We start from the raw sequence: 24,283 nt of genomic DNA, 5'->3' as shown, positions 1-24,283 counted from the left end.
ACTGCCCGATCCGCTTCACTTCGAACTTTGTTCCATCTCGCTGCTTCACCGTCCGGACGCGCAGTTCCTCGCTCGGGAGCGCGATTCCAGAGCGGTGGATGATCGAATAGAACTCCCGGTCGCGACCTCTACATTCGATTTTCATTACGACTCGCACTCCTCGATAAACCCCAAAACGGTCTTCGTAATGCGTGCTTTCTCCGTCGGCACGGTCGTATACAGCATACTCAGCTCCTGCGGATTGACCAGTCGCGGCACCGCCAGCACGCGAAGCAGCAGATCGAAATTGTTTTTAAGCGACCCAAAATTCCGCCGCGCCGCTTTCTCGCCTTCGTCCGAGTCCCCGTCCTCCACCGCTTCGCCCAGACCGAAGATCGCCATCACATCCTCATTCGTCTCTTCCTCGCCCGCCGGCGGCACCAAATCCACATCCACCACGAACTCTTGTCGCACGGGCGACGCCGCGCTCTGCAGCCCGAGGAAATCGTCGCTCATCTCCGAGGAGCGCCGCACGATCCGACTCCACACGTTGCTCGTCTGCCCCTTCACTTTCGTGATCGACCGGCCCATCTTCTGAAGCAGAGAGCCGTCCGACGCGTCGTCGGCGGGCTTCTGCGGAGCTAGCCCGATGAGCTCATCGATGGAGCCATCGGAGAGGTTGGAGGCGGTGGAGGCGTCAGCAGTGTCGGTAGCGTCGGTAGCGTCGATGGGAGGCGAGGGAGGGTTGGAAGTGGGGCGCGGAGGAACCGAACGCTCCATGGGGAGAGTGTGTGCGGTTCCGGGAGATCGGGTTTCTTGTTTGTTTGAAACAGAAGAAATGGAGACGGGGATGGGGGGCGTGTCTCGGAAATATTCGTTCGTTAGGATCGGAGATTCCTTCAAAGGGTCAGCCTCGTCTCCGTACGATATGTCTGGAAAAATGACACTCCTTATATTCCTACGCTCATATCCAAGAGTGTACGCTTTCGGAATCGATTTCAGTTCCCAGCGTTCTGGCATGGGAGGAGGAGTGGTGGGGCTCACGTGTCCACTGCCCGGTTCCTTACGAAAAAAGGAGTCTTGACTCGGCACACCTACCAAAAAACAGAAAAGCAACGCTTTACCTTGTTCTCCTGTGCTTTGCCCTTTTCCTGCCTCTTCTTCACTCGAGTGATCAAAGATCTAAACTTCAGCATGCAGTAAGAACGAAAACGATTTCACTACTCGTATCCATAGGTTAGACTGAACTAAAGGAAGAAAAAAATCCCTTACGAATCAAATTAAATACCGAAAAAAAACTTCGATATCCCAGAATATGAACAGAATCTATTCAACCTCAGATCCCGAATTATGGGAGGCTGACACCTTGGAATTTATATTAACTTAGCAGGGAAGCAAACCCAATCAATTCAATACCAGAAGGCCTCCTTCATTTCAAATCATTTTCTCACTCATTTTCATTTTTCTATGGAGCCCTATTCCCGCTTAGATAACCACTCTACTAGACAAAGGTACAGTAACGTGATTCGAGAGAGTGACATTCGCGCAGATCCGGAATATAAGCAGAAAAAGGAATTTTATGATAAGCTAAAGATCGAGGGTAGGATACTGCAGCAATTTCGTTTTCTTATTGTCTAGTCCAGCAACAGTGTAACAAGTTACAGGAAAACGCTGTCAAAGAAGCGCAAGCAATTCGTGATCATATTTCTGTCCACATCTCACAACTCGTAGCGCGTGTGCAACAAATGAAAGTAACATCCTTTCCCTCTCGCTATCTAGGTTTCTGACTTTTGTAAAGAATTCGGGTTCGAGTTGTCGGATGGAAACTTGATTATGATGGAGTCGGCAGTCGAGTTGGTTGATGGGAACGACCTTTCAATTAGTACCTTACAAAATGCCGAGTCCCGCGTTTTCCGAACCGTTCAGAAGCAGCGGATAGCGACTCTTCAAACTTCAGCTCCTACGGTTTATCTCCTTATTTCTCTTTATTTCTAGAGTGATGATGTGGTTTCTCAGTAGTGGCTTGCAGGTTTTTTAAACGTAGAGTACAGATCGTGCGAAACCGAGGGAATGTTGAATCTTTTGTTCGGTTGATTAAAAATAACAATTCGTATGATTTGACACCCAAAAATATGGTAATGATGCGGAAAAAGCTTGATGTGTAGGCGACATTCAGTTCATCGGAGAAGGTGATGGTACGGAATGAAGTGATATCGCTTATTAAACTGCTACAGGATGCTGTACCTCAATAGCATGTATTCCTATGTTCTATATTCTGTTTGTTTGTTGACAATCTCCGTGTTTTGCTTTTCATTCGCTTTGAATTCAATTGGATGGAGAAGAATGTGGCGTTCTGCCCGAAAACATAAAAAAAAGAAATAGTTTTAATTAAGGTAACAAATTGGTAATACAGAACATACTATGTCTGTTCAGTTTATAAGTTGTTTCCTTTACACAATTCTATTTTATCGTATCCATACTATTCAATTAATCCATATTTGAAATGATTTTTTCTTCTAGAAATACTAGATATATATATTGCTTATTGCTTTTCGAATCTTCACTGTTAGAGAACTCCATTGTTACAATACCATTCTCATTCAAAATTAAAAAGATACTATAGGTATTTTTCATTTTCTTTATCCTGGTTAAAAGCAATAGCATTATTATACTAAACAGTACAATGGAGTTGATTTCCAAATATAATCTCAGTGCAATCATTCAGAATCAAGTTCATTATTTATCAAGTTAAACTTATTTCGATAAGCATATGGATCCAATGGTGTTCGTTCAGGAGATACCTTCAATTATTCGACTGCGTAATAGTTCTATTCATAACATCGATTGCAAGCAGGATTGGAACATCCTAGTCAAACCAATCTGAGTCTTGATAAGGGGAAGACTTTCTTAGTGTTTATATTTTGAATCGATGACCAAAATGAATGGTAAGGGGGTTGAAACAAAAAGAAAAGCAAAGAAAAACGATTATTTATCTATGGAGCACACAAAAGTCATTCAATGGAATCCAATTCAATTGAATGATTATTGTACAGATCCAATGATGATGTTACTGATTGCTTTCTTGGACAAGATCAGATAGAATGGAAGAAACATCTATGAATGAAACCAAATCTAACGAATAATACTCGAAATTGATTTCGATTGAACCCACAGGAATGAATAATACAAGTTAACATGCTGAACATTGGGAATATCTAAACACTATTATTATATACTATTTCTAATTACTTTCCAATGTTACTGAAAGGGGATATTGAAAAAAATGTCCTCCTGAATTAAGAATGGATGTTAGAATTGGAAGATCTACATTCAATCATTCCATATCGTGTTGCTTATACTTCGCATTATCAAGGAACCGGATTCATGTTGATATTTTCCTTGAAGTGTCCATTTGCCAAGCTCAATAGATTCCAACGATGGAGATCTACACATCAATCATTTCATTCGAATCTGTTCTATACTTTCAAATGTGGTCGATAAGGATTCTTAGAATACACTATCACCCAGTTCAATGGAATGCAAGTTTGGAAGATCTATACATCATTCAAATACTCAATATCATATCAATACCTCGAATCACAAAGGAACTTCCAAAGAAATTGTTTGAGTCACTTCCAATTATACCAAAGTGAATAGATTGTAATTGTGGTAAATTCTTCAACTCAAAGGTTCCTCCGAAATCACTGAAACTATATCGATCAATTTCAATCGACACTAATGATTCACAATTCAAAATATGGAAGGATTTTGATGAATCCTTTCCATAGCCATTTATTTTCTGAGTGAAACTGTTTGCTTGAATGTGAAGATACTGCAACTTTGAATTGTTCTGAACATAGAATGTTCGAACATACATATAGTTTTCATCTTCAATCCAAAGATAAACCAAATGAACGAGTCTTTCCGTAGAGAAGTCCACAATACTGGCTCTGTTACAAGCGTGATTCGTCACAATAATCATATTTACAGTGTCCGGCAATGAATAGAAAGCATCGCAGCTTGATACTTCGGTGAATGAAATCAATCCATAAGAATTGTGGAAGTATAGTGTGGTTAATGCTGATCCTTGCAGCCTGATTTTGTCGCTCACTCCGAATTCACTTTCAATCGTAAAATAGGAATCTTCATTCCAGCCACTTCCTGATCCTTCCAAAACGATATTCATTAACTGAGGTTCCATGCAACCAGAGGTTGTTTCAGTTGTTTTTCCGCTGAAAGTCGTACCGAATAATGCATCACTTTCTATGCCATAATTGAATGTCAGTTTTTCAAAAGCTGAAGGATTCGCTCCATATTCTCTCACAATTCTGTAAGCAACGAGTCCTCCAGTGCATAGAGGTAAAGGATCAATAGGCTTAGAAGTAGATAAAGGCGTAGGTTCTTCAGTAGTGGGAGGAAGAGGAGTTGGAGTTCCAGAAGAGGGAACTTCAATGGGAGGTTGTGCAGTGGGAACTTCAGTAGTGGGCTTTTCAGATGGCTCTTCCGTGGAAGGAGTTGCACTAGGATAGGTTATTGGAACAAGCGAGATCGCATATCCAGCAATTCCAGCATAGTTTGCATTCGTGTCATTGTTTGTCACAGGAAGATTCAGTACGATGTGCTCACAAGGAACCACATTCAAACCCACCGTCCACTTGTCCGCGTCATATCCTTCCAAGATGCCATACACAGAAGGTTCGTCCGTCGATCCTCTGTAGATAGCATCGCCGATCACATTGTTCACAGTTTGAAGACGGAGCAGATCGAGAGCCATTAGCACGATCACAGGGTTTCCTTCATTGGCAAAGTTCTTCAGTCCACTCTCATTCGGAGCATCATTTCGGATTACCTCGAACTTATAATTGTCGGTAGTAGCAGAACAGAGTTCATCCTCACCCAAAGAAGAAGCCACGCGCTCTGTCATTAAACCGTTTTCAGTAATGAATAATATGATATCCGAAGTCTTGATCTCGTTAGGCTGGGATTCACTGAACTCTGGAAGGCACTTCAGAACATACTTCAGAGAAAACCTTTCTTCATATCCTGCTTTCGAAAAAGCATATTCTGCAGCATGAACAATGGCACTTGCCCACGAAGTGGAAGTGGAGGTGGAGGTAGAATAGCTCTCAAATCCAGGACACAAGTCAGAAGCAACATAATCACCTCTCCAAGTGGAGTTAGTAATTGTATCAGGCAGATAATAGGATCCCATATGCGAATACTTCTCTCCAATATCCATCATAACTACCAAGTCGTCATCACTGAAGTCGGATAGAATGGAGAAATCCAAGGGATAATCTCTGTAAGTAGCCTTGGTCTTGATCTCAATACAGGACTTTTCGAAAGATGCAAAATGCTTCCTATGATTTAAAATAAATAATCAGTGTGGTACGTCTTGTATTCATCACAGTCAGTTCCGCACTTCGATTGATAATATTTCAGATACTCGTCATAGCCAGAATCGTCGCATGAGTAACTCGAAGCAGCGTAGATCAGTTGCAACAAGAACAGAATCAAGGAAACGATACTCATTAAAAAAAGAAAATAGTGAGTGGTAAAAAGTAAAATAGAAAGTAACAAAATAGTCCAGATTTTTATGAACTTCGTATGACGCATTGTGTATTACCCATTTAGGACCTTTGGAAAGAGTAATACAGCATTGTAGATAACACTATTATTATTTTCTCTATATATTTGATTTTTTTACGATGACTGGAAGTATTTCCAATGGTTGTTTTTGCCATTAATTAGAATGTTTTAATTAACCATTACTACTGTTTCGTAATTAATATATATTGTATAGTGCCATTAAATTGATCTTTCCCGGCCAACACAGGTTGAGTTTGCTTTTAAGCAGTGGTTTTAGTGATCCAATATATTTACTACAACACACTTTATACGAATATACATATTTTCAAAAAAAGTGAGTCACAACTGTAATTGCATGTATATTCATAAATGGTGTTGAGTTTGATTATATATATTATTTATAAAATGAATCAATATAGAGGAGTCCAGATTAAATGATCATTCAAACAGAAACTCTCGAAAATAAATGATAAATAGATGAACACAATGTATAGCTATTTTTAACCCGGACACACTAAACAATATGATCTTTTACAGGTTTACGATATTGTGTCATATTTATACTTCTGTTGATACTGCCCTTCAGTATTTGTGGTGCAAAATAATATAACTTCATTAGAAACTATAGTTGTTCGATGCACCATATATTAAGAAATTGTTTATTATACTCATATTATAGTGATATGGTTGCTCACGCTCAACAGTACTCTATTACACAACCATTTCATATGTCTATTCATTGAAACTCATCTTGTGTTGCTTTTCTATTATTGGCATATTCTACGCCTATGCATGAGATCACAGTGACTATATCTTGTAATATCTGAGTTCATTACTCACTTTTTCACAAAGTCATTATTTCCTTCAATTTTGATGGGATAGACAGCAATTCAATGATTTAATATAGTATTATTGGCCTGTATTTTGCGAGAGAAGCTTCCTCAAGCCAATCTGACTCTTGACAACAACTAGCAAACAAACACACTAATTATGCATATTTAACCTTCTGAGCCTCGATACAATCGATATACTTTTGCATAGCTTCCTCCTTCGACATGCCTACGAACTCACCGAATCAAAACAACAATTCTACCCTTCAAGGCATTCCAGGCATTCCACTTCGCTCTCTCCTATTCATCACTACAAGAAAATCCAACATACAGTCAACGAGAAGATTCCAGGGGCAGGAATGTTGCAATCTCCAATAGTGGCTTGCTTGAATAGAGAGTATCCAGCGAGCTTGTCCTCATTTGACACAGTTTTGGCAGGATGCCACGAACGAACAAACTCAGCGGTTTCGTTAAATTTCTTCTACGAGCTAACTCCGATCTTCAACAAAATACCTCTAATTCAGACATTGGATTCTAGTAGACAGGAAAATAATGACAATCAGGTTTTCAACAAACACACAAAGGTTCATACCCCTACTAGTACAAAAAAGACAAACGCATCCGAAGAAGTCAAACCTTCCGTTTATGCTTCTTCTGCTTCAGCTCCTTCTCCTTTAGCTTCACACTTTCCAAATGCGCTTTCAGTGCTTGCAAGTTCTCCGTATTCATTTTCAAGTAATACGCATCTTCCTCCACCACACGACTTCGTTTCCCATTCCCTTCTCTCGCAATCTTCTCCTCTCTCCCCACAACGCTCCGCTTTCGATTCACAATCCGCGCTTTCGGCGTCGAAATCCGCTTTCCCTCCTCCAAACCCGGCGCACCCCCATTCATTGCATTCATTGCATTCATCGAGTTCATTGCACTCATTGCATTCATTGCATTCATTGCATTCATCGAACCCATCGAAGTCATCGGGAGCTTCGAGGTTCTCTCGGGGGGCGCGAAGTTTTCGACCACTTCCGACCAAGGAATGCTGCAATCAAGCAAATTCGAATCGATTACGCCAGAGAATACACGAACAGATCGTTGTCGAAGCTGCTCAGCGGCTTGTTCACTAGCAATTCTACGCGTTCCAACAGACCCAAACGTCTACGCGATAGCTCGCTCGTGTCTTTTTCGCGCTGTCGAGGCACGCGTCGAATCGAATTCTCGCGCTTTTGAACTTCTTTGGAGCTGAAAGCGCCTTCTATCCAGGAATTGCAAGCCAATCAACCCACGCAGAATCACGCCGAATCGCTTTAAAAACTCCGCCCACAGCTTTCGTTCTTTTCCGCACAGCTTCTCCGCTTCTCTGCGAGTTCGAACTGCCTCCGCTTGCCACTTCCAAAACTCCCCAGAAGCCACAAATTCGAGCTGCGGCATGTTTTCGCTCAGACCGATGCGTGCTAAGGGATGTTTATATTTGCATTTTACAATAAAACGGTATTATTCCAGGAAAATAGAACATTATGATACGAATAATAAATGAGAGCAAATTTTCAGTTGTTTTGGAAATATCATGAGTCTAATAGCATATATTGATGAATAGCTATATAATAATATAACAAAAGATAAAACGAAATAACATATCTGTTAATTTTTGTTGTTATTATCTTATCCTGAAAATAATGAATTCTAGTAAAAAAGCTAGTGGAAGTGTGGTTACAGATAGGTTTACTTCAAGAGCTAAAGGGAAAGGAATTTCTTCTTGATGGTTACATAACACGTGGTGAACCAAAAAACATTACTATAGGTGGCTGTACCTATATCCTTCAATGTTTTCAAGGCGCTCATGAAGACGAGTATACGTTGAAGACAGATAATAAGGTTTGCCTATTCCAAAATGGCATACTTAAAATGAGTTATACAGAAGATAATGAACAGGGACAAATCGGGGATTTTACCTATTTTGAGCATGGGCGTGTTGCTTTTGTACAATCATTTGATGATATTCTGGATAATCGCAATTTCATTCGAATAATAAACCACATCCGAGGCGAACGGATGGAAATCTATTCACACGAGAGTGGAAAGTTACTATATCACGGTGAATTTAATAAAAATCGAGAGAGGGAAGGATGGGGCATCGCGTATGACGAAAAAACGGGTGCCATGCTGCTCGAAGGGATCTGGAAGGGTAACAAGCTGGTGGAGATCATCCGCAAGATCGAAGGAACCATTATGATTGAGTTCAAGCGAAACGGTGACAACACCATCGCTTCGAATCGAATTCCCCTCTATGTGGGTGAATTCATTTATGATGAATTGAAAGAATCGTTTCTACGAAATGGTCGAGGATACCGGATCGATGAAGAAACTCGGATTGCTACTCGCGAAGTGGAATGGAAAGATGGAGTGGAAGTGAGTGGAAGAGATCTGTATGATGGATGGTACACTCACTCTATAGCTGCAACACCCGAATTGAAAATCATCACGAATCCCATTCCAGAGGTTATCGAAGAGGAAGAATTTGATTTTGAAGAAGAAGAACCCAAGGAGGAGAAGAAAGTGCCTATTTCTATAGAGATCGAAGATGAAGATTTCGATTTCGATGAAGAAGAAGAAAAACCCAAAGAGTTCGAGCCCAAGGAAACCGAAAGCGAGGACTTCGAGGAGATAGAAGAAGTGCCTATTTCTATAGAGATCGAAGATGAAGATTTCGATTTCGATGAAGAAGAAGAAAAACCCAAAGAGTTCGAGCCCAAGGAAACCGAAAGCGAGGACTTCGAGGAGATAGAAGAAGTGCCTATTTCTATAGAGATCGAAGATGAAGATTTCGATTTCGATGAAGAAGAAGAAAAACCCAAAGAGTTCGAGCCCAAGGAAACCGAAAGCGAGGACTTCGAGGAGGAACTGAAAAAAACGTGTGGCAGGTACCCAGTGCCCTCGGTGATGCCGATCGAGTCCCCGGAGATCTCCGAGGAGGAGCCGCAGCCGAAGCCTCGCGCGAAGGAGGAAGCGCCCAAGCGCGCCATCAAAGTCCCCGAAGAGGAGGAGGAGGAGGAAGAGGAACTGCCCCCAGAGCGCCCCATGGTGCGTAACAACAGCAATGGTCCACGTGTGGCACCTAGCGAAGTGCCGAAGAAGCACCACCACAAGAATCCAAAGGGTATCAGACATCACAAACATCGCGACCGTCGCAGCGAGCGTCCCGTGGAGTCGCCCGAGGACGTGGAAGCGATGTTCGGAAACTTTGGCCTGTACAAGAAGGAGGAGGAGGTGTTCGCGAGTTCTTCCTCGGAGGACGACATGCCTTCCTACACCTTCGGCGCGCCTGTCCCCCGGATTTCGCGCTCACCGCCGCCGGTCCGCCGAGCGACGGTCACGGCGCCGAATCGCCGGTTCGTGCCGTCGTCGCAGAAGGTGCAGCAGATCGACGAGAACGACGACCTGGAGATCACGGGCACGCTGTCGAAGCTGGGCATGCGGTCCTTCGCTGGCACGACGCGCGCGGGAATGGAAGCAAGTGCGGGACCATCGATAGGAAAGGCAGCGATTCGATCGACGACGCCGTAGGAAATATAAGGGAAAGGAGTGAGGGGTAGGACGCGAACCTTAGTGAGGCCATACAGACCCAATTCCAACACGCCGTTCTCGCGCTATGGAACTGCAAACAAAAGGCGAAATGCCGCCATGGTGGATTCGGACGATGACAACGATTCGCCGATGTTCGGACAGGCGAGATTCGGAGCCAACCGAGGAGGCTTCTCGCGATCGAAGTCGCCGATTCGACCGCCAATGAGCAACCATGTTAATGATGATGAGGAAGAGTGGAATCAAAGCCCTATAAGAAAATAGATGTTCATTATCTTGTGTTTGAGTAAATCACCAGTGATTTCTACCCCATATTTGTTCCTCGTGCAGTGTGGATATTTACACGGCATCTATTTTTTGTCATTACTATAATAGAGACTTTCGGCATTACCTTTGGTGAATCCCATCATGTGTTCTTAGTAAAATTAATCTACTTGTCTTAGTTCCTTCATTCCCTGACACATACGCATTTCTTTCACAATAATCGCATTCTATTGCTGTTCGCACTATTCCAAAAATCGACCGAATATTCTTATTATTTAGTTTTTCCTAGCCATTATGAATAGGGGATTTTTATCACTCTTTTTATTGTGTATCTCATTGGCAGAAGAAGCAAAGCTACATCTTTTGCACGAAAAGACTACTCATTTCGATTTTTCTAGTATCACGTATTATTTCTCCGTTTTATTATAGCAATCCTCCATAACTATCTTTGGGAAATACTCGGAGTAATAGTATTACTCTATTACGCCTTGTATTTCTTCCAAGGACGAAAGAAGAATGCCCTGATTGTGAATAATTGGTAATTCTGGCCGTTTTGCATTATGAAAAGGTTAAAACAGTACAAACCTCTGTTAGAGGAGAATTTCTCCTCGATCGGAATTAGTGGAAACTACGGTCTCTTTATGAGAGAGAGCTTCGATCAGTTCCGTCTGTTTTGTTCAGGCCGAAAGAATTGTCGAGGCATGTTGTTTGACTTCAAAGTGAATCTGTTGCATCTCGCTAACTCACAGTTGAAGAAGCGTCAGGACCTCTTTTCGCTGCTTCTCGATTTTATCACCCCAGTCGATGACATCCTTGTTCTCTTTCCTTCCCTCCTCTATCACAGACAATCGATATTCCTCTCGATCCCGCCACCTTCCACCCCTTCGTCTTCGCGCTCTGCCGCAAGAGAGACTCCAAATCCGTCCACTCCGACAATCCCGACCTCGTATGTTTCCCGCCTTGTTTTCCCGCCAGAAATCCCTCGCACGCCCCCTCGCCCTCCAATACACTCCCGAACTCTCCAAAGTCAGCGGCCAGTGGCTCGTCCTCGCCGACAACACCGAGATCCCCGCGATTCTCCTCTCTCCCGCGGTTCTGAGCGTTCTGCGCGTGTCAAACAGCCTGCTTCGCCTGATCCACGTGAGCGATCACATGCCGCCCCCCAGCGACAACCGCGCGCATCTCAGCGACTGTTCGATTCGAATTCGCGCGAAACTCCCCGCCGTGGGTAGGATCCTGCGGATTTGATGAGCGGTAGACCGCATGGAGGTGCTGGAGGACGTGATGAAGATGGCGTTCGCGCTGGTGGATTCGGTGGCGGCGTTGAAACCGTCTGCGAAGGCGATGAAAAGCATTCAGCAGGCGAGAGCGGAGAACGCTGAGAGAGAGATGAGGGAGCAGCATGTGGAGAGACAGGAAGTGAGAGAAGGAGGGGAAGGTGAGGAGTAGAGGATGCAGGCGATGAAGGAGCAGCGGATGAGGGAGGAGAGAGAGCGGATTGAGAGATTGTCACCCGAGGCGCGAGCGAAGGCGGAGGAGAAGCTGGAGAAGGAGGAGAGAAAGAAGAAACTGAGAAAGCGAATGAAGGTTGTCAAGATGTAGAGATTTGTTGGGTGGCCGTGTTTGTTATGAATTATGAGGTAAAAGCGAAGCGACGAAGGGTACAGGCCGAGGAGTGGGATGGAGAGGAGGAAGAGAACGTGTCTGTTCACACCTATGTAAATTATATTCTTCGCGCTTTAGGATATGATGAAATCACCGATGAAGCCAAGAAAAAGATCGAGCAGTTCGTTGAAGGATGGGTTGAACGGATTTCGTCAGCTTTCGTCATAAACGGAAAAGAATACTATCCATATGATGTAACCATTGTTTCATATTGTTTTTCGTAGTATATTCACCAAATCTATCCGAACCATTGGGTCATTTTCGTGAGATATGTGATTTCTCGGAAGAATGCTCCAAAAATGTCTGGTACAAAAGAGAGTTCCGAAGGTATTAGAGAGTATTTTGTTATTAGGTAGAGGAGAGTGATTACTACTCTGAAGAGGAAGATCCTGTTGCTTCTTCCTCGAAGGAGATGGGTCTAGACAATTCCGTCATTTCCGTGTTGCAAGTAGTCATGAAATGAACGAATACTATTCCACAGAATCACTTTTCGTTTCTCAACAAGCGAAGCATTTTGTTGGATTCTTCCTCCTATTCCCTTTCGAAAAAGTGCGTACATATGCCTTCTTTCATTCTCCTAGATGTCTCTCAATTCTTAGCTCTCCCAATAGTTTCATTTTTCTCGCGTTTTCGAATGCCATCGCGACTTCGTGTCAATTTGCAAACCTTCTTTTGTTTTATATTCTTTGTGACCTCATCAATTCTTGCTCGAATCTTTATCAACTTAAGCCAAATGAACTGGAAGAAGCGATTCTCGACAAGAAAGCAAAGTACTGGGAGATAGACTTCGATTCATTAAACCTGAAAGACTCAGTGAAGGCGGCGATGAAGGCTTTGGGGCCAAAGAAGAGGAATGAACCAAAGAAAAAGGTGAATATTTCAGCGTCAAGCGAAGTGGATTTTATTCAAAGTTTGCTTTGCAGTGTTTCGTTTAACAAACATTTCAATTTGCTATAAATGACGAAGGTCCCGAAACAAGAACAGCATCCTTCAATTCTTGAATTGATTTCTACACAGTCAACATATCAATCCACTGGTACTTTGTCAATTTCGTCTTCCTTTATTAAATATACATACACCATTCCATTTTGAATGCTACCCATTACCATTCTCTGCCTTTCTTACTTCATTACTCTGCCTTCCACCTCTTTCGCGATTGGGCATTTCGATTCTGGATCTAAGAAGGGAGTGTGATAGCGAATTATGTCTTGAATGCAGGGAACATAATCGGTGCTTTTTGTTTCTGGAGCTGTCGGAACAGTGGGATCTGTGCTGCCTTCGGTCTTTTCCAAATTGTCAGCTTCTCTATTATCCTCTTGCTTTGTTGAATCGATGGGAGGAGTGGTAGAGCCAACTCGAATATTGTTGGCAGGACTTGGATCATTTAAAGCAGGAGTCATTTCGACGGAAGAATTGCTCAAATCCGTAGGAGGTGGAATCAGTTGAGGGGTAGAAGAGATTGCACCATTCGAAAGGGCACTTTGTTCATTCTGAAGGAGGGATGTTTCATTCCAATTATGATTCATTTCATTACACTGAGTGCTCATTTCATTACACTGAGTGCTCATTTCATTACACTGAGTGCTCATTTCATTACACTGAGTGCTCATTTCATTACACTGAGTGCTCATTTCATTACACTGAGTGCTCATTTCATTACACTGAGTGCTCATTTCACTGGAAACCGCTGCAGTCGATGACATGATGGTAGGAGCTTCGTTGGAAACAAAGTCCAAAAACCTCAAAGCTTCGACTTGCGCTTTCTTTCCAGCCCGCTTCCCTCTGCGAGTTCGCTTTTTGGAGGGACGAATGTTCACCGTGGGTGTATTCGTGTTTTCTCCGTGATATGAAACAACCGGAGCAACTCGCATTGGCAGAGCATCGATTTCGTCGTTATCATCTTTTGTAAAACGAATGATTTTATTTGTTGGAATAATATAACCGGCTTCGGACTGATTGTTTGAATGATCAATAATAGTAGGCATGGGCGTGCAAAATTCGCTTGCTTCTAATTTGCTTTCGCAGCTTTTTTGTTCAACGGATTCGCTTTGTTTAGAAACCTCACTATTTCTCTCCGAGAGGGATGGAAAATAATAGATATGAATAAGGTCATCCGTGTGCAAAATAGAAATATCCTCAGTCTTTTTGATTTGGAACCCATCTAGCCAAACTGTATAATTTGTACACTATTAATTATTCCAGTCGACTTTACTCCATACTTGCACATTGCAATACTCACAAAGCACATAATCGACAAACTCCTCAATTCTCTTTCGTTCGAGGCTACAAGATACAAGGATCCGTTGCTCAAATCCGTTTACTCCATTCCGGACTACACACTTCACTCGCTGCAACATTGTCAAACAAACACTGCAACCTTCCAACAATTGCTTCTTCTTGTTCTTCTTCTTCTTCTTTATTGTCTATTCTTGTATCTCTCTCCCTTCTTCACCGCATGGTAACCAGTCTTAATCGCAGCGACCGAACGCTTGCTGCCACAGCTCTTGCAAATAACAAAGTAGAGCTTGTTGATGTGGTCTCTTTCCAGAACCGTGTTCGGAGAACGGCAATCGTTACAGGCGACGTACATGCCGATGTACTTCTTCAGAATAGATTCAAGCTTCTTGCTAGTGTATTTACCCTTGATAACGAGCTGGTTCTTTCCATCGAGCGAACCGTCCGTTCCCAACTCACTCAGAACGAAGCTAAGCACATGTTTGTAATCGCGATTCATCTTGTTGCAGTGATCCACAAAATTGACCCAGCAAGTCTTGGTGGTTCCGACACGAGCAACATGAGGAGCAGACATCATGTGTTTCTTGCGATTTCCAAATTCGGGGTTTTTCTCCTGGATTTGCTTGTATACGCGATCGAGGATCTGGAGATGTCAGTCCCAACAAAATACTACCTCAAGATACTTATGATACTGGTCGTCTTCAGCTTCATTTTCCAATCCGTGAGAATTCTCTCCAGCGGCCATTCTCTTTTTCGATTTCTTTTTATTCGAGAGGCTGAACAGGTGTTTGGTCTCTTCGAACGCTTTCGCCTTCTCTTCGGGCGAGATGTAGAATTCGGGCTCAGGCTCGGAGGACTTCTTCTCCTTCTTTCTCTTCTTTTCCTCAGTAGCCGGTGGGGCAGCAGTAGACGCGGGCATCGTAAAGAATCAAAAATTGTAGGTTTCGCACAAACAAAAAGAAGGCAATTTTTGGAATTCCAAATACACTCAGTATACCTTGATTAAGATCATTATTCAAACATAGAACTGTAGGACCATAATGTAATAGTATAATAATATATCGTAATATCGTAATATCTTAAATATTGAAAATAACAGAACAATAACTAATAACAGTAATTCAAGCTCATTTCAATTCAATACTAATTATTCATATACAAAACTCAATCAATCAATTATTCATTTATTTATTCATTCATTTATTCATTCAATCATTCATTCATTCATTCATTCATTCATTCAAACACTCCTAAACAACTCCCTAAAAGCACTCGAACTTGCGATAGTTCGGCAGTGACTGGGCCTCGTACGCGTCCGCTCTCATGCTCCGCGTGTTCATCTCGATCGCTTGCTCCAGTCGCTCCTTCAGCGGCCCCGTCGTCATCAGCAGCGCCTTGTGCAGCACGTATTTCCCATAGCGACTCTGGATGATCTTGTCCAGGTCTCCGTTCGACAGCATCTCGTCGATGATCATCTTGCGTGTCGCGTCGTCGCCACTCTCGATCGAGAGCTCCACGACGTTGCTGGAACACATATCCGTCGAGAAGGCGCAGATGTTCCCCAGCACGTACTGGCAGTACTTCTGGCTCTCCGAGGGCGGAGACACCTTGATGAGATGCTGCATGGAAGACACACCGCAACGCCCACCTGGATCACGTAGTTGCCGTATTCGTGACAAATAATCTCGTTGACATCCGACTCGATTTCGTGAATGAGCAGCATGCGGTACTCGCTGTCCTTCAGCGTGTCCAGACACTTATTCACCACCGAGCATCCGTATTTCGATTTACAAAGCTAGTGCTCGCACAACTTCCCTCCGTCCCTACCTCCACACAATGCTTGCGAATCTCTTCCAGCAAGGGCGCGCGGATCGAGTCCATCGTGACCTTGATAAGCTGGGCGATCACGTGGTTGCCGTTCACATCCTCGGACAGCTCTTTCGTGCGCGGCGCGATGCTCTCCACGATGGATCGCAGCATGTCTTCCTGCCGGCAGGCCTCGATCAGCGCCTGCACGGATCGCGTTCCCTGCTGCGTCATCGCTGCCGCGACGAACATGCGGCGTGTCGACGCGATCTGCGAGTCATTCTCCTCCCCCTTCGCCTACGATCCGGCGTTTCTGCTCGTCCGTGGCCACCGCGACGAGTCGCTGGAAGAGGTAGTTTCCGTACTTATGCGAGAGCATGTTCTCCAGATCGTCGCCCAGCTTGTCGCAGAGCGAGTCCACCATCGACGCTCCCTTCGTTCCCAGCTCCTTCTGCAGATGCAGGCATCGCTCCCGGCTGCAGCACAGCTGGCTCAACGCGTCCGACTTCGTCGGTTCGCACGGCGAGGTCGGCGACGGCGTGGGGCTCGCCGCGCTTCCTGGTCGCGACTTGCGAGGCTGCCGCTGCGTTCGTCGGCTGGAGGACGTGGACGTGGATGCGGAGGCCGCGCCTCGCTGGTTCTGCGAGCGAGAAGATGGGACAGAAAGCGAGTTGGAAGAGGCCTGGCTCGGCTTGGACGAAGGAATCGATTGCTGTAACTGCGGCTGTGGCTGCGGCTGTGGCTGCTGCAGCGGTTGGGGTTGAGGTTGAACGGACCGGAGGGCTATCGATTGCTGTGGCGGTTGCGGTTGCGGCTGTGGCTGTGGTTGTGGCTGCGACTGCGGCGGTTGCATGGGAGCCACCATCATCGGCTGCTGCGGCTGCTGTAGCTGCGGCTGCGGCTGCGGGGCGGGAGCGATCCGGATGGGCTGGGCAGCAACCATGGGGACCTCGCACACCGGCGGGTAGACGTACTCCTGCGTCGGCGGATCGGCGGGCAGCGGCTGCGGATAGGACTCCGCGGCGGTCGGGGAGGGGCTGCGAGAGAGCACGGGGACGGAGCCCTCGGCGACGTAGCAGGTCTGGACGGGCACGACGCGCTTGTAGGTACGGACAGCGGGGTAGGGGAACGGCCGGTCGATGGGGGCGGAGCGAGCGTAGACGAGCGGAGCAGCGGGCACAGAGGAGTAATCGGAGTAGGGGTAAGAGTAAGCGTCGTACTGGGGGGAGGAGCGAAAAAGAGGTCGGGCAGATTCAGGAGGCACCTAGAGAGAATGGGGATCATAGAAGGAAGAGCTACATAAGAATATGTTGTTGTTTGGGGAGGGGGAGAAGCGTAGCCCCTGTCGTAGGGTAAAGTGTAGCTGCTTCTTGTATGATAGACAGGAACATAGTCCTCAGGGCCTGCGGGAGCCGCAGGCTCGTACAGGTATTCATTAGAATCAAATCCTGGACCATAGGCGGTCTGTGGTGGAGCAGAAGAAACGTCCTGAGCATAACTAGAAGCGGGCACATAATCCGGCGGATTGCCCTGCATATCATCAGGGGATGTTGGTAATGGCATTTTTCTAAGTATTCTAAAGGCACGGTAGTTCTCTGGCTCTGCTTGGTAAGCTTCCTACAATAAGATGGATTCCAAACTCCTACATAGGGTGAAGAATTAGTAGGGTATAAGGCATCTAGTTCTCCTGAATCACCACCGTACTGGCCATTACATGGCGTGTAACTCCGATATTGAGAGTCAGGAAAATAAGGTCTGCACTCAACACCAAAAATCAGGCATACTTCGAATCTTTGTAGACAGGAGGAACGGTTTGGCTCCTTCTACTATGGTTATGGGGGAGTCCTTGATTACAAGGATAAGGGTAATTATCTGGGTCTACGTGCTAAAAATCGGATCGGACCGTCCTACTAGTATTATCTCTTGGTTGGGCAAGTGTCGACATCCGAATGTCAATGCAAAATCGAGTTTAAGAAATAGCCATCCACCTAAAAGTAACGCCCGGCGTTTTATCGACTTGATTGCATGGATCAGCTGACTTCCCTCGATCCACCCATTCGTTCGCTGTGTCAAACAAACAAGCATAGCATTTCCACTGAAAGAAAAACAGCAGATCTCTCTAGTCCAAACCCGGGATCTACGCAGGCTGCGTGTAGTTTTCGGGGAACAAACCAACGACTCCATTCAGTCTACCTTCCCACCATCCGCTGGGATCCTTGCGGAGCACCTCGATGCGATCTCCCTCGTTGAAGGACAGCTCGCCCTCCTCCTCGGCCTCCAGTGGGTACATGGCCACCACGTAGCTTCGCTTGCTGGGCGTCGGTAGCGGCTTCTTGGGCGGCGCACGACGCGTCTCGTAGGCTCCGTCATCGTAGTCCGCGCTCTGGCGGCGAGGCACGTCCTTGAAGTCGGTCACACGCGGGATCTCCAGGTTCTTCGGCTCCGGCAGATCCAACTCGGGGGCCTGGTAGGTGGACTCCACGTTCTCACCTTCCTGGATGCGACCGATCACATCGTCGATGTCGGCCGTCACCGCGCTCACCACCTCGTCGCCGAAGTTGTTGCAGATGCCCACCATGGCCTCGTACTGACGCTTCACCAAGTACATCTCACAGGTAATCAGCGTGGCCGTCTCCTTGTTCAAAATGATCGTTCCCTCGTTCACAAGCTCCTCAAAACGCTCCTCCAGGTAAGCAGTGTGCTCGTCCAGCATCTCCTTGTCATGCTCGGCCTTGCGACGGAAACGGTCCGCCTTCTCGCTATCGCCCTTACGCTCGAATTGAGAGCATTTCTGGCGGTGCGAATCATAGTCCATAATGATATTCTTGCGCGTCTTGACGATCTTCTGGACCTGAGCAAAATCGTCCTTCAGAAGACGGTCAATGCGACTCATGATGCGGACTCGCAAAATACAAATCAAGGCACGGCGGGTCTGAGAATACTCCGTTTGGAGAGCAGCATGCAAACTAGTAACAGTGTCACGATAGGCTTCAATATCGTCCGATGAGGTATTAGCAGTATTGGTAAAACGCTTCAACTCATCTGCAAGCTTGCGATTCGTGTCACACCAACTATCGATATTGGATACCAGAGAAACACATTGAGCGTGCAAAGTAGAAAGGTTCTTCTCAACGTCACAAAACTGGCGATACGCAATATCGTAGGTAGCATCCGAAGTTACATCTGACTGACCTAGAGACTAACCACCCCATACCACAACCTACCCGTAGCTACCTTGACTTGTTGGGTGAAACGTCTCTTGGACGTCTTCAAAGCCTTCATAATACTATCCATGATTCTCTTTCTTTCAATAAAAACTATTATGTGATTTTAATGATCGCGTAATTTTCCGCGGTTTTTCAAGGTTCAACGTATCAACATTATTGAAACGCCTCATTTTGTGGGTTTTTAGAGAGCGAAGAATCCATACAATTGAGCTCTACGCATTGCCATTCGAGTGACAACACATTATACGGCCCGGTTACACCCATAGCTTCTGTAAAAAAACAAACGGAACACAGTTAAAAATAAAACTAACAAACTCCAATAAAAGACGATTAGTTGAACAGTCGGGAGTGCGTGACATCTGCGCGGATTCCCGACTTCTCTCCCATGTACTGATCGGCTTCGTTCGTTCGCATCGGCACCACCTGTCCCTTTCTCCGCTTGACAGCCTGCTCGTAGCGCCGTCGTTTCTTCACACGCGGGTTGCGGTTCTCCTTCGGTCGGCTCGGCACCAATCCGCGGTTCTTGAGGATTTTCTGCGTGGCCTTGCGGCTCTCCCCTTCCTCCAGCTCGAAATCTTCGTTCACGTAATGCGCCGCGTACTCCTGCCGCGCCTCCTTCGCGCTCTGCTTCGCCTCCTTCCGTTTCTTCATCTCCCGGTAAAAATCGTCCTCCCCCGCCAAATCTTCGTCTTCGTTTCCCGCCAAATCTTCGTCTTCGTTCGACTCCACTTCGTCCATTGCGTCGTCCATTGCGTCGTCCATTGCATCGGGTTTCCCCGGTTTCTCCGATGGCGTGAGCATGTCGGCCCCTCGCTTGCGTGCGGCGAATCGCTGGAAGGCGGCTTCCTCCTCTCTGCGCTTCACTTCCTCGCCTCGCTCCTACCGCGCCAGGGCGTTTCGCTCCTCCCTCGCCTCGTCTTCGCCTCCCTCCTTTCCCGCCAATTCTTCTTCGCCCTCCTTCCCTTCTCGCTCCCGTTCTCGCTCGTCCTCGCTCTCCGATCCCCGCGGGAGGCTTTCCCGCTGGAACCGCGCCTCGCCGATCCGGCGCTCGGCCTTGCCCAGCCGGTCGAGCAGAGCTCTGCATGACCCGCCCCCTCGTCTCCTACCTGGCTCGCACCAGCAGGGCGGTCAGCGGATGGCGCTGCAGGTCGCTCGACGGGCGGCGCTCGGCCTTCAGCAGCAGGTAGTTCAGCAGCAGCAGCGCGTAGTTCAGCGACAGCTGCGACTGGCAGTCCGCGAAGTCCACGCCCGTCGACGACAGCGCGCGCCCGCCCACCGAGGGACGCTCGCTACGCAGAGCGCGCGCCCAGGGAGCCACGGCGCCGGAGAACGCGCGCAGACGGCCCAGCAGGTCGGAGAGCATCACCACCACTTCCGGACTCTCCTTGCGCAGCAGCTTGCCAAGCTCCTCCGCCGACAGCGAGGAAAGGTCTTTGTGCACCTCCTCTTCCGCGATACCGAACTATATAATGACACTTAAGAGCGAACTACCTACTCCCAAATTCAACTTGGCAGCTTCCAGATCGGTCGCTTCGACTTCCTCGTCCTCGTCGGAGGAAATCGCGAAGTCCTCAACTTGCAAACTCTCCTTCTGGTTTCTTTCCAGCTCACGCGTTTCTCGCAGCTCCACACCATCCGCGTCAATGTCCTAGCCGTCAACAGACTCCACAACACGCCACATCTTCCATTCCACCATAATAGTTGCTCTTTCGACCACCCCAAGCATGAATGTCTTCCTCCTTCTCCTCACTCTCCTCCTCGGACGAAGAACTCATCTCGTTGCTACTACTCGATACTTCATCCACAGAAACGTGGTCATCGACATCCAAAAGGTCATCCTCCGACACATTATCAAAGTCTAATTCATCTACTCATTTAAAACCAAACCGCATCGTCTACCATCGGAATTGGTCATTGGAACGTCGAAAAAGTAAAAAGCACCAAAATACCCTCCTTTTTTGTTCTTTTTGCCTTCTCTCTACAATCGGAATTCCGGAAATCGGGGGTTTGTTCAAATATCATTTCATCAAACTTGATTCATTCAATTCAAATAGGTAGTGGAAGGATTGCAAATATGCCACACATTCTATTTTCATTATTATTATGCTTACAAAGTGTAAGGATGTTTCGAGTTTCTTGGTTATCTTCTAGGTTTTGTGTTGGGATCATTCGGAAAGTAATGTACATTACGTTGAAAAAGGAAAACTGATTGAATATACCGAGCAACATCCTCTTGTGCTAGTTCACTGGTATGCTTCTGTACATATGTTCTTGATGCATTTTACTACGTAGTGGTGCACTTATTGCAAGGATTTCGCGCCGACCTGGAGTCAAATGTCGGATATTGGGTATGAAGGGAAGAACGAATTCGAAATGATCAAGGTGGAGCTTGGAGATGACAAAGAATACGTGGATCGCTATAGTGTGGCCGTGTTTCCGGATTTTGGTGTCTTTGTGAACGGAGAGTACTTCCGATACAATGGACAGAAGCTAGCGGGGTACACAGTCCATCTCTTGTTTTCTGTAGCGATATTCTTCATTTCGCGGTAAATCATACAAGTGACGGAATTCTGCGCATCGTCGAGTCCGAAATGATTCCCTTCCTGGAGCAGAGCTCGAACGTGGTCTACCTGGGTCTGTTCGACGAGGGCGTATCTGCCTTTGAAGTTTCTGATGGTTAGAGCGAGGAAGAAGCGATTTTCAAGCGATCGGTCGTGCGTGAGAAGAATGTTCTCTTCGTTATCCCCACTCCCGAGGTGCGGGACGCGTTCCTCCAGGAGGTATCTCCGTTTCCCCGTTTCTCCGTAGCGTCATTTGGCGTCTCCGACGATCTTCGTTCTGAAATCATTCGACGAATATTTCGCGTCGCTCTCCGGACCCTTCACAGATTCCAACGTGCGCGAGTTCGTGGCAATGCACAGCGACCCGGTGGTGTATCCGACCTCGAACCCACGCGTTCTCTTTTTGAAATGCGCGGCGTAACGCGTAGTACAAAGACTATTTCTACCAGCATCCGAAAGTGTGGACGACGATGCTGGTCGACGAGGAAAACGCCGTGTATCCCTCGCTGCGCACCGCGAAATTCGTGGAGGTAGGGACCGCTCTGTTTAGGACGATTCCTTTGATAGATGTGTCGGAAGCTCCCGGGAATGAACTGCTTCTATGTGGAGAAAAAGGAGAAACGGATGTATAACGGATACATCGCGAATCTGAATCCGGACTATCCGTTCTTGCTCACCGTGCATCGGATCCGCGGGTATCACTTCAAATACGAGTGGCCGTCGATCGAGGACGAGCCGATGGAGAATCTGGTCTTCTTCGGCCAGAACATTCTCAGCGGAGCCGTCAAGCCGTTCATGCGATCCAAGCGAATCACGCCGAAGGAGGGCGAGCTGGTGCGCGAGGTCGCGGGCAGCGAGTTCGAGAAGGAAGTCATGCAGAGCGAGAACGACGTGGTGATCCAGTTCTACTCGAACGTCTGCGACCACTGCAAGAAAATGAGCAAGCGGTTCGAGAAGGTGGCGGCGGCGCTGCAGGACGATCCGTCGCTGACGTTCTTGCGGTATTCGGTGAATGAGAACGAGATCGATGTGGAGCAGATCTATGTGGGAATGGAAGGAGGGAGCGAGGCGTAGGCGTCGTATTTCCACAGCGTGCTGTATGTGAGGAAGGGAGAGAAGGTGGAAATCGTCGAGTATCCGCGAAGCCGAAAGTCCTGGCGAACCAAAGTAGAAGTGTGGGGAGGGAGGTGATAAAATAGTCGCTGATTCGATGGGTGAAGGAGCAGAAGCAGAAGCAGAAGCAGAATGCAAGCAATGGGGTAAAGGAAGAAAACGAAGAGGAGGAACTGTGGATTGTTTGTTACAAAGGCAAAGCACCAATTCTATTGGATGAGTGGAAGATCTCCACGACTTGTAGACGCAGAGGAAACGCCACAGTGCAATATTCAATCTGTAATTCCACTTCAGGAACGGTGATGGCTAGAGAATCAAGCAAGTCACATTTGGCAAGAATACGTATGGATATCAGCGATATCTGATGCTAATTCCAAAGTAGAATTCCGGAAAGGAATACCATTTCAGAGATCAACGGAAAGAGGGGGATCCAGTGACTCCAGATGCCTATGAGAATACGGGTAAACGGAGATTTGAAGGAAAGGTGGAGATTTAAACAGGAAGGATAAAGAATAGCTCAAAAAGTGGAGGCGGATGCTTCACCAGTACGACCCACAGACCGACGAGGAGATGAAAGAGTTACAAGACTATCTGCACAAATTAAGCACCACTGTGTCAATTCCAGTGGTCGAGGAAGAAAGCGACAATGAGGATATTGATATGAGTCTATGGGACCTCTTGTATCGTGTTTCCAACAAAAATAACCACACGATTCTATGCCTATTCCGCATTTTGCTCAGGACTGCGACTGACAAGAGGAGCCTGTTCCTCCAAATCAGCCTTCGCACTATCCACATAAGTGGAACGGATTGTCTTCAAAAAGAGAAGCACCAGTGCAATTAAGATCACAATCAGAAGCAAAAGACGGAACTGAGCACTATTCGCCACACTGGTGTTCAAAGAAAGATGAGAACGAAGGAAAGAGCGGAACGCACTAGATAATACAAAACAAAATAAAAAGTACTAGCTGTTCAAATCGCCCTTAAAAGTCTCCACAGGCTGTCCCTTCTTAATGAAAAGGACGGCAGGTCTCGAAGTAAAACCGTTATTCTCACAGATAAGATGGTTATCTGCACAATTGATCTAAAAATGGATTTAACTTCAAAAGTGGTACAGCCATGTATTTCGGCTCTATGTCAAACTTCACATCCGAAATAATCTCCGCATACTTTTTCAAGCCTGCCCTATATCTGTCCACCAACTAAAATAAAATGTGCCAATTACAAAATACCTCATCATATACATAGACAACCAAAATGGGAGACTCCTTGAAGTGTTCTTGATAACTAATACCATCTATATGGGGCACTCCAATAGTCTCCTAAAATCAACGCCACAAATAGCTTATACACAATAGGATAATGCAAAGAGAAGAACAGCAATAAGCAGCATAATTTTATTACTCAGTTCCCTTCCGTTTGTTGTTTATTGTGAGGTG

General features: G+C 46.2%; 9 protein-coding genes; 2 read left to right on the top strand and 7 right to left on the bottom strand.

Moving 5' to 3' along the window:
• Positions 1-6,553: 6,553 nt before the first annotated feature.
• GSBLH_T00003275001 (uncharacterized protein) lies at positions 6,554-6,944 on the bottom strand. XM_013041984.1 has 4 exons: positions 6,912-6,944; positions 6,730-6,879; positions 6,662-6,698; positions 6,554-6,627 (listed from the first exon to the last, which is right to left on the bottom strand). Exons 1-4 carry the CDS (start codon positions 6,924-6,926, stop codon positions 6,557-6,559), a joined length of 273 nt encoding a protein of 90 aa, XP_012897438.1. The 5' UTR covers positions 6,927-6,944; the 3' UTR covers positions 6,554-6,556.
• An 84-nt stretch (positions 6,945-7,028) lies between these two features.
• GSBLH_T00003274001 (uncharacterized protein) lies at positions 7,029-7,292 on the bottom strand (the record flags this gene model as incomplete). Its single annotated transcript, XM_013041983.1, has 1 exon — positions 7,029-7,292. One exon carries the CDS (start codon positions 7,290-7,292, stop codon positions 7,029-7,031), a length of 264 nt encoding a protein of 87 aa, XP_012897437.1.
• A 3,506-nt stretch (positions 7,293-10,798) lies between these two features.
• GSBLH_T00007123001 (uncharacterized protein) lies at positions 10,799-11,586 on the top strand (the record flags this gene model as incomplete). Its single annotated transcript, XM_013041982.1, is given in 5 exon segments — positions 10,799-11,053; positions 11,083-11,184; positions 11,214-11,466; positions 11,497-11,569; positions 11,580-11,586. 5 exon segments carry the CDS (start codon positions 10,799-10,801, stop codon positions 11,584-11,586), a joined length of 690 nt encoding a protein of 229 aa, XP_012897436.1.
• A 2,733-nt stretch (positions 11,587-14,319) lies between these two features.
• Positions 14,320-14,715, bottom strand: GSBLH_T00003273001 (uncharacterized protein; the record flags this gene model as incomplete). Its single annotated transcript, XM_013041981.1, has 1 exon — positions 14,320-14,715. One exon carries the CDS (start codon positions 14,713-14,715, stop codon positions 14,320-14,322), a length of 396 nt encoding a protein of 131 aa, XP_012897435.1.
• A 382-nt stretch (positions 14,716-15,097) lies between these two features.
• On the bottom strand, positions 15,098-17,895 carry GSBLH_T00003272001 (uncharacterized protein). XM_013041980.1 has 8 exons: positions 17,856-17,895; positions 17,729-17,822; positions 17,591-17,699; positions 17,244-17,561; positions 16,246-17,208; positions 15,966-16,214; positions 15,283-15,933; positions 15,098-15,245 (listed from the first exon to the last, which is right to left on the bottom strand). The coding sequence occupies exons 1-7, from the start codon at positions 17,887-17,889 to the stop codon at positions 15,610-15,612; spliced, it is 2,091 nt and encodes a 696-aa protein (XP_012897434.1). The 5' UTR covers positions 17,890-17,895; the 3' UTR covers positions 15,098-15,245; positions 15,283-15,609.
• Positions 17,896-18,028: 133 nt separating this feature from the next.
• On the bottom strand, positions 18,029-19,253 carry GSBLH_T00003271001 (uncharacterized protein). XM_013041979.1 has 2 exons: positions 19,169-19,253; positions 18,029-19,136 (listed from the first exon to the last, which is right to left on the bottom strand). The coding sequence occupies exons 1-2, from the start codon at positions 19,224-19,226 to the stop codon at positions 18,082-18,084; spliced, it is 1,113 nt and encodes a 370-aa protein (XP_012897433.1). The 5' UTR covers positions 19,227-19,253; the 3' UTR covers positions 18,029-18,081.
• A 204-nt stretch (positions 19,254-19,457) lies between these two features.
• Positions 19,458-21,112, bottom strand: GSBLH_T00003270001 (uncharacterized protein). XM_013041978.1 has 6 exons: positions 21,071-21,112; positions 20,851-21,038; positions 20,667-20,819; positions 20,278-20,633; positions 20,055-20,249; positions 19,458-20,024 (listed from the first exon to the last, which is right to left on the bottom strand). Exons 2-6 carry the CDS (start codon positions 20,944-20,946, stop codon positions 19,502-19,504), a joined length of 1,323 nt encoding a protein of 440 aa, XP_012897432.1. The 5' UTR covers positions 20,947-21,038; positions 21,071-21,112; the 3' UTR covers positions 19,458-19,501.
• Positions 21,113-21,505: 393 nt separating this feature from the next.
• On the top strand, positions 21,506-22,806 carry GSBLH_T00007122001 (uncharacterized protein; the record flags this gene model as incomplete). Its single annotated transcript, XM_013041977.1, has 6 exons — positions 21,506-21,669; positions 21,699-21,822; positions 21,853-21,951; positions 21,980-22,126; positions 22,161-22,262; positions 22,300-22,806. The coding sequence occupies 6 exons, from the start codon at positions 21,506-21,508 to the stop codon at positions 22,804-22,806; spliced, it is 1,143 nt and encodes a 380-aa protein (XP_012897431.1).
• A 744-nt stretch (positions 22,807-23,550) lies between these two features.
• GSBLH_T00003269001 (uncharacterized protein) lies at positions 23,551-23,965 on the bottom strand (the record flags this gene model as incomplete). XM_013041976.1 has 3 exons in its annotated part: positions 23,551-23,779; positions 23,810-23,928; positions 23,960-23,965. The coding sequence occupies 3 exons, from the start codon at positions 23,963-23,965 to the stop codon at positions 23,566-23,568; spliced, it is 339 nt and encodes a 112-aa protein (XP_012897430.1). The 3' UTR covers positions 23,551-23,565.
• Between the last annotated feature and the right edge of the window lie 318 nt (positions 23,966-24,283).

The sequence above is a fragment of the Blastocystis hominis genome, assembly GCF_000151665.1.
Source record: "Blastocystis hominis, Singapore isolate B (sub-type 7) whole genome shotgun sequence assembly, scaffold_3".
Classification (NCBI taxonomy): domain Eukaryota; class Bigyra; order Opalinata; family Blastocystidae; genus Blastocystis; species Blastocystis hominis.
The sequence above is the reverse complement of the archived record's forward strand: the minus strand, read 5'-3'. Positions and strand labels throughout refer to the sequence as shown.